Raw genomic sequence first — 14,202 nt, forward strand, 5'->3', positions numbered from 1 at the left:
ATATATATATATATATATATATATTTTATGCAATTGGTTCTTTACCCTCAATAGACGTAGTTTACTTGTGTGTTCAAGTTTCAAGATTCTTTATTTGTCATTTGTCAATTCCAGCAAATCAGTCATTGCCAGTGAAAATCTCTTTGGTCTCAGGTTCCTTCAACAATGCTCATAAAATACTGTATGTATATATAAAAGGGGAAATCACACAAGTAAATGTAATGATAATCTAAGGCATATAATAGTGCAGATAAAATAAATATAAACATAAGTAAATGTATATAAAGGTAAAGTGAGTGTGTTTATGGGTATGATTGAATTCCCCACCGAGGTAAATGCCTTTCAAATAAAATAATTTCTTGTTAATCTTTAAAATAATCAGTGCTCAGTCTGAGATTACTCACATTACCGCTCTGTGACAACTGGCTGATACAACAAAGGCGACTGCTGAGTTTCTCTTTCCCTGAAGTCCTCTGGTGCTGCCTAGTGGCTGTTTCTTAAAATGATGAGGAAAGTTATATCAGTATAAAATGCACAATTGAAAGACTGCTAATATTCTATATTGATGACAATATCAACATTTTTGCTTCCAAAACCTTATTTAAAAACTGTAGGAAGCTTAGCGATATATCAGTACCACCAGATACTGTTTTATCTTCTGTATTCAGTAAAATCAGGTGTTGAATCAATTCTTCTTTGGTAAAAACAGAGGCTGGATTTTATGAACATAAGTGTTGATTTCCTGTGTGGATCTGGTGACAAAACACAGATATTCACAGAATTAAAAATAAAATAATAAAATATATCAAGTTAATCATGCAGAAGAGACCTATTATTTAATATATTATTTATTATTTAAATTTGAGCTTGTTGTTGTATAGACGATCATAGAATCATTATGATAATCCATGAAACCATGTCTGTATAACTGTAATCAGAAGGCTGCACATTGATCTGATTTATTGGAATGTGTTGTTAAAATTACAATTTATTGTTGCCTTTTATGTAGGCTCTTTAACTATTTACGTTTAACGACATATTCCAATTCTTCAACAGTATTTTAATATTTGTATCGTAGCAGGAGGAGGATGGTTGAGAGAATACGATGATGACTCAATTGTACACTGATTTTTAATTGATTATATATATATTTATATATATGTATATATATATATATTTGTATGTGTATATACTGTATATGCGTATAGGTATATATATAAATATATTTTATTTTATTCTTCCATTCGTTTATATTTTTTTATTATAATTTTTTTACTTGTGTATATTCTTTTTATTTATTTTGTATATGTATGTCTTTCCTGTATCTATAATGGCTTTTTGTATATTAATATTATGTTTGTTAAGTTTCTTTGTACCGAAAATGTTGTTAATGGGGACGTTTGTGAATGTTTGTTCTGTTGTTTCAAAATGAAAAAAAAACAATAAATATAGTATTTTATTATTAGCCTATAACTATAATGTTATCAGTTGTAGTGATTTTATATAAAACAATAACACGATAAATAAACACGATTCTGATTCTGGTTTTTAACAAAAAATACCTAAAGTCTATAAGCCACTGGGGGTCGGACAGGGACGGAATACTTTAACCTTCCCAACCCTGAATATCGTGTACAGTAGGGTATAGTGTATAGTGTATAGGGTATAGTGTACAGGGTACAGGGTATAGGGTACAGGGTATAGGGTATAGTGTACAGGGTATAGGGTATAGGGTACAGGGTATAGGGTATAGTGTACAGGGTATAGGGTATAGGATATAGGGTATAGGGTACAGGGTATAGGGTATAGGGTATAGGGTATAGGGTACAGGGTATAGGGTATAGGGTATAGGGTACAGGGTATAGGGTATAGGGTACAGGGTATAGGGTATAAGGTATAGGGTATAGGGTACAGGGTATAGGGTATAGGGTACAGGGTATAGGGTATAGTGTACAGGGTATAGGGTATAGGGTACAGGGTATAGGGTACAGGGTATAGGGTATAGGGTACAGTAGGGTATAGGGTATAGGGTACAGGGTATAGGGTACAGGGTATAGGGTATAGGGTACAGGGTACAGGGTATAGGGTACAGGGTATAGGGTATAGGGTACAGGGTATAGGGTACAGGGTATAGGGTATAAGGTATAGGGTATAGGGTACAGGGTATAGGGTATAGGGTACAGGGTATAGGGCATAGTGTACAGGGTATAGGGTATAGGGTATAGGGTACAGGGTATAGGGTATAGGGTACAGGGTATAGGGTATAGGGTATAGGGTACAGGGTATAGGGTACAGGGTATAGGGTATAGGGTACAGGGTATAGGGTATAGGGTACAGGGTATAGGGTATAGGGTATAGGGTACAGTAGGGTATAGGATATAGGGTATAGGGTATAGTGTACAGGGTACAGGGTATAGGGTATAGGGTACAGTAGGGTATAGGGTATAGGGTACAGTAGGGTATAGGGTACAGGGTATAGGGTATAGGGTATAGGGTACAGGGTATAGGGTACAGTAGGGTATAGGGTATAGGGTATAGGGTACAGGGTATAGGTTACAGGGTACAGGGTACAGGGCTGTAACTGGCTGCAGGTGGTGGATCACCATAACGAGGGTCATGAGCTAAAGGAAGAATCTGTGGATCTCAGTTTGGTGAGTGGATGAAGCACTGAAACAAAGAGTGGCTGGGACTCTCCTTGCAATCTCAGAAGTGACCACCAGAGGAAGATAATGTTCAAAGAAAGCAGCTGGAGGTGAAAACACAACATTTGAACAACTTGATTAAATCCATTATTTACCTCACTGCTTGTTCCTGAGGAGGAGATGAGTTTTTCACACTTTCAGTCAAAACATCTGATTGACTTGGCAGACTGCCTGGTGGCCTGTGAGATGGAGGAAACAGATCTTTTACAGAAACATTATGACTAGTAATTAATTACGATTCACATGAACCATTTCACTGATCATTATGACCAATAACTCATTTGACTATGGCAAAGGGCTTCATTTGTTCTAAACCCCAGATTTGTTTTGTCCTCAGAAACCTGACTCCGTGTCACACATCATTAAACATTCTGTTGGAGGATTTGTGATTTTACATACAGAACTGCTCTCTATTCTATCACGAGCTCAGACAACGTTTTGAAACGTTGATCGATATCTAATCCCCAAATTCTCCTGTTAAAGTTTGTTAAGTCTGTTGTTTATAGTTGTAGTATTTGAATAAAAAGCTTCAACAAAATGAGATTTAAAAAGTTAAAAACATCTCAACAGACCACCGACTTTAAAGCATTCAACGGTTCTTTAAAGGGTTTCAGCTCCAGAGTTAGAAGGCCAGAGCTTTTCTCAAAGCAGCACTGAGACATGCTAAAAATATGCCGTGGGAGATATTTCACAATTTTTGAGGCCAAATAACCACAAAGAAAAAAAATCCCAGAGGTGCTTTTTTCTTTTTTTTACCTCTAGTTGAAATATTTTCCCTCGAGCCGCCTCACTCAGGTCTGATCTGTAAGGATTCTGCATCATTTATAAACCATTTTACCGACAATCATCACACATGTTGACACAACAGTAGAAGAAAAGAAGATTAAACTGATCATTTCCTTGACAAAAACATAAACATGTAGAATACTGTACAATAATGTGTGCAATAAATCAACTGTGCGATACTCTGACATTAATACTGTACATTTAGTACATTTCAAGAAATAGTCTTATTTAATTATTATTATTTATACATTTCTGGCATTTATATTTAACACACCTAATGGATCCCACTTCTCAATATTTTTAATTTGTATTTATTTATTTACGCAGTGGTTATATATTGCATGTGTTTGATGCACATATTTGTACATGTTTTTCTTATTTATTTATATTATTCTACATATATTGTGTTATATAATGTAAATTATGTACACTTTATTTCTATTTTTCTTATTTTTTCTGCTTATACTGCCTATAAGAGCAACTGTAACATCCGACCCCCCCCCCCCCCCCCCCCCCCCCACTGGGATGAATAAAGTATTTCTGATTCTGATGTTTGATTATTGTTCCACCTGAAACCTCCTGTGTAAAACTACAGACATGTAAATATACATTATGCAACAACCTAATGCACATATGAAGCATGAAATGCCCTCATATAATCAAATCAAAATATCATAAAAATAACAATAAAAACGTATTGATGACTTTGGCACAGACCAGAGAATCATGTTTGTTTTAATTTGACCTTGTAGCCTGCAGCTTCCTGTGTTGCATCATCATCATCATCATCTTAAAGGTCCCATAATAGAAAAAAGTGAGATTTTCATGTTTTTATTTTTATTATAAAGCAGGCTTAAGTGTTATATAAATACTGTGAACGTATCGAAACACTCAATCGAAAGGGAAATACACACAGCCCGTATTCAGAAACTCTGCATTTGAAACAAGCCGTCAGGATTTCTGCCCATTTGTAATGTCACAAATATACAATATTTAGACCCCTGACACAAATTTAAACGTAAACATTCCAAATGTGTCCCAGTTTATTCCTGGTTGCAGTGTATGTGAATGTCATCAGCTGACAGGAAGTGAACATGGACCCAAGCTGTTGCCTAGCGACGCAATTCTGTTGCAATTTTGTTGCAATTCTGTCAAAATGCTCTAAAACGGAGCGTTTCAGGCAGAGGGTAAATACAGGTATATTCAGGCTGACAGTATGAGTAAAATACGTTTTTTTGAACATTACAGCATGTAAACATGTTCTAGTAGAAACACAAAACACAAGTATGAACCTGAAAATGAGCATAATATGGGACCTTTAAACTAAAGTCGTAGACCTCGCAGAGTCACCTGCAGGCTATTTAAAGTGTCCCATCTGATTTTCTTCCTGTTTGCATATAAATCCACCAGGACAGAGTGAAGCTTTGCATGTTAACTTTGTGTCTCAGTGGAGTCAGCGAGCAGCAGGAAGGTGGAGCTACAGACGAGACTCATAAAACCCAAAGCTTATATTCCTCAACTCACTGCTGCTGCCGACGTGACCAAGCTCAGCTCAGCTCAGCTCAGCGGCTCACGAAGCGCTCCTCACACACACACACACACACGCACACACACACACACACAGAGGAGAGGAGAGGGCATGAGCACGGCCGGTACCGGGAGGTTCTGCTCAGAGGTTTACTCCACATTTCTTCTCCAAGAAGAGGAACCAGAAGTGTCCAGAAGTGACGCGTAAAAGCTGCAGAGGACGCGCAGAGACGTCCAGTATTTGACCTTGAGGATAACTTTGACCTCCAGTCTTCAAATCCAGTCTTGATCTCGGGACTATAGAGGTTCTGCAGCGGGAACATGAACATGCCAGCCGGCTGGAGCCGCTGAAGGACTGATTGAAGGAGTGATTAGTCGGTTTTACGCACCAGGTGTGTGTTCAGGTGTCTGTTCAGGTGTCCATGATGCAGCATCCTCTGGACATGGGGTCGCATCATTACTATCCTCCAGAGGTTCATCCTGACCACAGGACTCATCGCTACAGGAGCTTCATGATCGAGGAGATCCTGACTGATCACCAGGAGCACAAAGTGTCGGCTCCGGCCGGAGAGCTGCTGAAGTTCGGAGTTCATGCTCTGCTGTCTGCAGCCAGGCCTTTCCACAGCCACAACCACCTGGGTAAGAGTATGAATGTATATATGTATACAGTATATATGTGTGTATATAAATAGATTTTATTTTATTTTATTTTATTGTTTTAAATTATATTTCTTTTACTTGTGTATATTTCTTTTTACTTATATATTTCTTTTTTGTATATATATTTATATATACAAAAAAAATATATAATATTGAAAAAAAAGAAAGAGAAAAAGAGAGAAAGAAAAGAGAGAAAAGAAAAGTTGAATGAGTCGAAGCGACTGGTTTCATGCTGGAAACTCGGCAGGAACTGAAGATATAATAATATAATGAATACTTATAATTAATTATACAAAATCAGGATTTTACTTAATTGCAAATATTACAGCGCGTGTGTATTTTGCTCCTGATTTTTTTTTTAAGTGTCTTTCGAAGGTTATTATAATTTAACTTTTGGTGACATGCGGGATTCTTTTTCAGACTCAAGTAATTTGCAATAATTAAGCAAAAAGTCAGATATGATTTATGACATTATCGAGTAAATGTCTATTTAATAAAGGATAAACTGGAATAAATTAAATTGTATTGTAAGAGAAAGAGGACTGGTTTCATGCTGGAAACACAGCAGGAACTGAAGATATAATAAATTATTATTATTATTATTAATGATGACATTGATTTAAAATTTCGATTATATTTAATTGCAATTATTAAAGCTAGAGCGTATTTTTCTTCTGATTAAAAAAGTGTCTTTCGCACTTTAACAAAGACACTTTAACTTTTAGTCGCCTGCGGGATGTTTTTTTTTTTCTTTGTCTTTTTATATTTAATTAAAAGTCAGATATGACTTTGGTATTATCGAGTAAATGTTTCAGTTAATAAAGGAAATAACTGGAATAAATTCAATTGAATTGTAAAGTAGAGAAAATGTATTATTTATTTGTATTTGGAAAAATACATGACGGCTAAAAATACACTTAAATATTCGAATATTTGTTTTAAGTTACTGTATATGTATATATATGTATATATGTATATATTGCGCGTAAAATGTGCGTAAAATCTGGTTTCAGGATAAATAAGCGCTCCACGGATAAAAAATAAAATAAATCCTACATGATCAGGAGAATATTTACTCATATTCCTATTTAACAAAACCTTTAAAAAATACAATAGTTCATGCTGCTAAAGGTTAGAATAAAAGGCCATATCTACATTTATTATCGTGTTCTATTAAAAACAGATTCGGATTCATGATGTCGTCTTTAATTCAAATAAAACCACCTGATTTCATCGTTAAACAAATGAAAGCATGAGATGATCAGAACCAAACCTTTCACACACAAACTGGAGCTGATGGAAGTAAACATCTGGACTATAACCTATAATCAGCTGGAATTACAATTAAAGACGAAGTCATAAATCAGAGTGTGTTTTTAACAGAACAAGATAATAAATATCTTATTCTTTATTTGGTTTTACTCAGACATTTACATAAACATACTTAGTTAGATACAGATATGAAGTGAACCAACTTTTCCACTTTTTACAGTTAAATTATAGAACACACAAACAGAACATGGGGTGCTTTTCATGTGAAATGAGATAAAATAAATCATAGTAGTAAAACAAATTACATTTAGAAAAAAAGAAAAATTAAACAAAAAAAGGGCATTTTGGGGAAATATACTTTTTCCACTTCTCCAAACGTCCTCATATTTAGTTAAATATCTTATTCTAACGTGTCAGGTCATTCAGGTTGATAAGGCCTCTCGTTGGATTTCACTGTAGAGTTTAACCTTTAACTGAATGCTCATATCATCATATGTAATTAATATTTTTCCTCATGTGTTACCAGTTGTGAGATTATAAATCTCCCTTTAACCCTGAACTCTGACCTGATGGCCTGTTTTCTTACATATTTGTGTGGAGACTTTTCATGAACTGATCCCAAACTAACCTAAACTAGTTAAGATAAGATAAGATAAGATAAGAAATTCAGGTGTCAAAGCAGCAACATCAGCAAACAGAGTGAAACACAGGAGAGGTGAAGGTATACAAAAATTATAAAAACAATAAGAGATATAAAAGATACAGAGTGAATGGGTGAACATAGTGTGAACAGTCCGTCAATAAATACATGTAGTATGTGCATATGTTCAGTCTATAAAGTGGTATATAGGATGTAAAGTGTGCCAGTGGTTAGAGTCCAAGATGGTTGCAGATAGTGCATGTTAAAAGTAGATTGTGCATGTTAAAAGGTAGTTAGTGCATGTTTAAAGGTAGATGTTAAAAGGTAGATAGTGCATGTTAAAAGTAGATTGTGCATGTTTAAAGGTAGATAGTGCATGTTAAAAGGTAGATAGTGCATGTTTAAAGGTAGATAGTGCATGTTTAAAGGTAGATAGTGCATGTTTAAAGGTAGATAGTGCACGTATAGTGCATGTTAAAAGGTAGATAGTGCATGTTTAGAGGCAGATAGTGCATGTTTAAAGGTAGATAGTGCATGTATAGTGCATGTTAAAAGGTAGATAGTGCATGTATAGTGCATGTTAAAAGGTAGATATTGCATGTTAAAAGGTAGATAGTGCATGTTAAAAGGCAGATAGTGCATGTTAAAAGGTAGATAGTGCATGTTTAAAGGTAGATAGTGCATGTTAAAGGGCAGATAGTGCATGCTAAAAGGCAGATAGTGCATGTTAAAGGTAGATAGTGCATGTTAAAGGGCAGATAGTGCATGCTAAAAGGCAGATAGTGCATGTTTAAAGGCAGATAGTGCATGTTTAAAGGCAGATAGTGCATGTGCATGTTTAAAGGCAGATAGTGCATGTTTAAAGGCAGATAGTGCATGTTTAAAGTTGTGAGTTTAGTCTCTAAATCGAACCTCTCCGTGTGTCTTTGTCCCCCCTCAGTGCTCAAAGCGGACCAGAGCCTCCTGAAGTTCCCCATGTCTCCGCTGTCCCCGCTGTCCTGCTCGCTGGGCTCCCCGCTGCTGTCCGCCGCGTCAGGCCTGCAGCTCGGCATCGGCTCGGCGTCTCACCACTCACTGCCGCTGCCTCTGGACCTGCACCTCCGGGGGAAGCTGGAGCACGGAGTGGACGGAGGAGGGAAGAGCAAGAAGGGCCGCCGGAGCCGCACCGTGTTCACCGAGCTGCAGCTGATGGGGCTGGAGAAGCGCTTCGAGAAGCAGAAGTACCTCTCCACGCCGGATAGGTGCGTCTGTGTGTTGGCTTGGTTCTAACCGGGGTCACCACAACACCCTGCAGTTTTCACCAGGAAAAATGTTCCTATTTTAGAACAAAATATTTATTATTATTTTGATTTTTTTCCCTTCAACTGTTCCATTATAGGCCGACTTCTGTAAATGTGATTTCTCTGCAGTCTTTGCACTGCTAGTAATAAAATACTCTCATTGTGTTGGTGTAAAAGTAGTGAAATATACACAGTGGAGTCTAAAAATATACTGGGAACAACTATAGAATTACACACATTTATACACATTATGCTACTAATTTCACAAAAATATACAGACTCCCTGAAGGCAGGTCATATTATAATCTAGTGGCTTTGGGTATGCTGGAGGTTAAAAGTAGTAATACTACAGTGTAGAAATACTCTGTTTCAAGTAAAAGTTCTGCATCTAAAAATGTACTTAAGTTAAAGTACAAAAGTAGGCTACTGGCATTAAATAAAGTAGTAAAAGTATGTAGAATGACCCCTTTAAGAATAATCCACATTATATTATAAGATTATAATTAGTGATGCATTAAGATAAATGCATATGAATTTACCCCCGAGGATCAATAACATGTTGTATTATCCTATAATAATACATTATAATTTACTTGTTGATTATATTTTGTATTATTAATCTGAAAAGTAACTGAAGTTATCAAATAAACGTAGTACAGTAAAAAGTACAACATGTCCCTCTGAGCTGTAGTGAAGTAGAAGAAAATGGAAATACTCAAGTAAAGTACCTCAAAACTGTACTTAAGTACAGTACGTCAGTAAATGTACTCAGTTCTTTGGGCGTTATAATGCAAAGTGAAATAGTTTGCAAGTAGCCATAAATATCCCTATAAGTTATTATGTTAATCAACTTGAATGTGACAGTTTATTATGAGAAGCAGCTGAGAATTTAAACATGTTGCATACATATTGAAGTGAATGATCTGAAGAGTAATTATTGATTTGATGTGTTTTGTTGCTCACAGAATAGATCTGGCCGAGTCGCTGGGCCTCAGTCAGCTGCAGGTGAAAACATGGTACCAGAACAGACGGATGAAGTGGAAGAAAATTGTAAGTTATTCTTCATTATGATGACGATGACGATGACGACGATGATGATGATGATGATTGATGATGTTATATGAGGTCAGGCCTACAACAACAATACAAACAACCAAAACAAAGAACAGGAAACAGTTTTGCTTTGTATCATTTCAACAGATGTTGATGGGAACCGTAGTTCAGTAGAATGATTATACTCGACTCGGCAGTAAAGGCCTTCATGTGTTACTCAGTTCTTTATGTTATTAGCAGGAATATCACATCGTTGTTAGGAGGTTAAGTGTCATATCTTTAAATGTAGTTAATTATTGAGAATTCAGAAAAAAACACAGCATAAATAAACCGTCTGAAACGTTATTTGTTGTCTGTGTTGGTGTTGGTGTGATCTAGAGCCGCAACTAACGATCAGCAAAACCGATTCATTATCAAAATTGTCTGTGATTAATTTAATATTTGACAACTAATCGATTAATCGTTGCAGCTTTAGACCAAAATGGTTAATGCAGAATACAACCAGCAGATATTGCAGATAACTAGTTCCAGTCCCTAAATATTGTCTACGCAGAAACACTACAAAGAACAGATGTTCATACATATGCTAGTTGAGTGTCTACAGTAGTAAAACATGCTGAACATGCAGCGTTGTAGAGCTGTTATCACACATTTAAACTGGTTCACAGGGCGATGATTTGTTCACGTCTCTGCACAAGTTGCATGTCAATATTGAGGATGCATTATTACTAACATTGTTGATTATTTTCTAGATTAATTGATTGATTAGTTGTTTGGTCTATAAAAAGGTGAAAAATGTGGATCAGTGTTCTCAAAGCCCAAGATGACGTCCTCAAAATGTCTCGTTTTGTCCACAACTCAAAGATATTCAGTTTACTGTCATAGAGGAGGAAAGAAACCAGAAAATATTCACATTTAAGAAGCTTCAATCAGAGAATTCAGACTTTATTTTCTTACGTATTACTCAAACCAATTAATCTATAATCAGAGTAGTTGGCATTTAATTGAATCACTGACGACTGATGGATTAAACGTTGCAGCTCGACCTCAAAGTGGAGACCTTCTGACTATTCCTCACATTTTATTCACAGTTTGGAAATATCATTTTTTGGGCTCTTTAGTTATTTTTCTTCTACCGTTCTGTTTTTAGTTATGCCACATTTAAAAAAATGCATATTGTTGGAAAGCTTTTTTTCTGGCCTATCGGTTGATGCTAGCTGTTAGCTGTGTGAAGTTTTGTTGGGAGCTCGTACAGGTGTCCTAAGTGTGTCTGTCTCTCTGGGTACAGGTGTCCTAAGTGTGTCTGTCTCTCTGGGTACAGGTGTCCTAAGTGTGTCCGTCTCTCTGGGTACAAGTGTCCTAAGTGTGTCTGTCTCCCTGTGTACAGGTGTCCTAAGTGTGTCTGTCTCCCTGGGTACAGATGTCCTAAGTGTGTCTGTCTCCCTGTGTACAGGTGTCCTAAGTGTGTCTGTCTCCCTGTGTACAGGTGTCCGTAGTGTGTCTGTCTCCCTGGGTACAGGTGTCCGTAGTGTGTCTGTCTCCCTGGGTACAGGTGTCCTAAGTGTGTCTGTCTCCATGTGTACAGGTGTCCTAAGTGTGTCTGTCTCCCTGGGTACAGGTGTCCTAAGTGTGTCTGTCGCCCTGTGTACAGGTGTCCTAAGTGTGTCTGTCGCCCTGTGTACAGGTGTCCTAAGTGTGTCTGTCTCCCTGGGTACAGGTGTCCTAAGTGTGTCTGTCGCCCTGTGTACAGGTGTCCTAAGTGTGTCTGTCGCCCTGTGTACAGGTGTCCTAAGTGTGTCTGTCTCCCTGGGTACAGGTGTCCTAAGTGTGTCTGTCGCCCTGGGACATTATTGTTTATAGTTCCTACCTCGTTACAGATCAACAGAGAGCAGACAAAATGGTTGATTAATGGTTGCATCTCTAGTGTGATGACTTGAGGTCATAGGTCACCCTTCTTTTCTATCTTAACTTGTCTGTAGTCTAACAGCTGTTTTCTCTGCTGATGTTGGACCTGCAGGTGTTGCAGGGAGGAGGTCTGGAGTCGCCCACTAAACCAAAAGGCCGCCCGAAGAAGAACTCCATCCCCAGCAGCGAGCAGCTCTCTGAGCAGGAACGGACCGCCGCCGACACCGACCGCCAGTCCGAAGAAGGCTCCGGCTCCCACTCAGAGAACGCTCAGGAGGAATGACCCCCGACCGTACCGTCCTGCAGACTCTCTGGCTCTGTACGTGCACACGGAGCCTCTGGGACACCGTTATCTTCCGGATGGAGCCAGACTCCCCGAAGAGGAGGTGCTGATGCTCCTGAAGCTGGACCGTCTGGTGCAGAGACTCCACAGACTTGAAGCCTGAACTGAACGCGCCACACGACGTCCTCCAGTGTGTTTTTGTCGTAGTCCCACCGGGCGTCCCCCCCCCCCTCATGATGAACTTGCTGCTGTTGAGGAGGGAGCTCAAACCTTTGCAGTAGGTCTAACCCCTTTATATTCTCTAAGGATCCACTCTCACTCATCTGGTTTTGCATTCCCTTTGTGTAACTATGCTATGTTTAATTATTAAATATATTTTCACTAATACGGTTCTCTGTTTATTATGAAGGACGCAGACTAGAAAACAGATTCACGTGTCTGCTGACGATTTATCACGTTTTTTAGAGCCAAACACAAACGGGAAAGCCACACTTTTGTTAAATGTACAAGGAGTGCATTTTCCAATAATTCCGCTTACCGGGGAATAAACAGCATGACATCACAAGGTCATTTTGCATGTCATTTGTACACCATGCAACAAACGTCTTCGTAATGTCCAAAGTTATGTTTAGGCAAAAAAAACAGTTAGGTTTAGGACAAACATCATTAAAACAAGTAAGTAAAATGCGTACGCTAACAACGTAACATAAGTACGGAAAACACGTCACAAACGTAACTTCAAAATAACTCAACAACACTTTGGGATACGAACGCCGGACGTCCTGTGTTTGTTGGACCCTTCCACCTCCCCTTCTTATCCACCATCAGCAGTCTCTCTCTCTTTTTATTCTACGTCACTACACCAGCTCTGAGCGTAGCATATTTACGCAAATGGCGTACAACTGACACGACAAAAACAAAAACAGCGTTCTTATTGCACACTCAATGCCCTGTGAATTATCGTGTCATTAATACGCCTTTTTGGTGCGACCGGGCGGCACCAGAACATCCCAAAATTATAGTTACAATTTGTCCAGAACACAAAAACACATATTTTTTCTGACTTCCCTCTGTAGTGGTATCTGCAGTAGCCATGTCGATAGTTTTGGTTTAATATATTCAGATTTTATTGTGTAATTCATACGCCTTTTTCGTGCGACTGTGCCGTTTGGACACTTTGTTCTGGGATTTAAAAAAATTAATAATTTAAATTGAAAAAATTGCAGTCTAAACTTGAATATTTACAACGTCAATCATTTGTAAAATTATTATATTTTCATAAATTACTGATATGTGGGTGTTATTCAATTAGGAAAGTCCTTTGTCTGCTTTTTGTTCATTTGTAGGAACTATAACTAATACTACTATCCCAACCGTCCCAGAGAGAGGGGACACACTTTGGACTCCTCTGCTAACAGCTAACACGAGCATCAACTGAGAACAACATGTCGTGAACAATATGCTTTTTTTTATGTGGCATAACTAAAAACAGAACGGTAGAAGAAAAATAGCTAAAGAGCCAAACAATTATATTTTCAGAACTGTGAATAAAATGAGGAATAAAGCCAGAAGGTTTCCACTTTGAAGTAGATCTGCAACAATTAATCCATCAGTCGTCAACAATGAAATGAATCTCCCACTACTCTGATAATCGATTAATCGCTTTGAGTCATTTTCTAAGAAAAGAAAAGTCAAAATTGCAGATTCTAAAATGTGAATATTTTCTGGTTTCTTTCCTCCTCTGTGACAGTGAACTGAATATATCTGAGTTGTGGACATTAGAGGACGTCATCTTGTTGCTTTGGGAAACACCGATCGATATTTTTCACCATTTGAATAACTAATCGATTAATCGAGAAATTAATCGACAGATTAATCGACAGTGGAAATAATGGTTAGTTGCAGTTGAAAGTGAGGAAGGTGAGGCTGATGGTGAACAGGTTAGTTCATTTATAACTTTTAACTAAAACGGCACTACCGACCCCGCTCTCCCCTACAGTACAGGTGATGATGATGATGATGATAGATTACAGGTTCATCAGTCAATCATGTCCACATGGATCAGGGCCTAATATGGTTATAAACACTGATCGC

The 14,202-nt window shown here is 37.7% G+C and overlaps 1 protein-coding gene across 2 annotated transcripts; it reads left to right on the forward strand.

The window, feature by feature from the left end:
- Positions 1–4,930: 4,930 nt before the first annotated feature.
- barx1 (BARX homeobox 1) lies at positions 4,931–12,493 on the forward strand. 2 transcript variants are annotated; one of them, XM_037783810.1, is made up of 4 exons: positions 4,931–5,654; positions 8,528–8,828; positions 9,838–9,917; positions 11,938–12,112. In XM_037783810.1, exons 1-4 carry the CDS (start codon positions 5,438–5,440, stop codon positions 11,970–11,972), a joined length of 633 nt encoding a protein of 210 aa, XP_037639738.1. In that variant the 5' UTR covers positions 4,931–5,437; the 3' UTR covers positions 11,973–12,112. The 2 variants fall into 2 exon arrangements, with proteins under 2 accessions (XP_037639738.1, XP_037639659.1); XM_037783731.1 differs by having other exon boundaries at positions 4,953–5,654; positions 9,833–9,917; positions 11,938–12,493.
- Positions 12,494–14,202: the final 1,709 nt, after the last annotated feature.

The sequence above is a fragment of the Sebastes umbrosus genome, chromosome 1 (assembly GCF_015220745.1).
Source record: "Sebastes umbrosus isolate fSebUmb1 chromosome 1, fSebUmb1.pri, whole genome shotgun sequence".
Lineage (NCBI taxonomy): Eukaryota > Metazoa > Chordata > Actinopteri > Perciformes > Sebastidae > Sebastes > Sebastes umbrosus.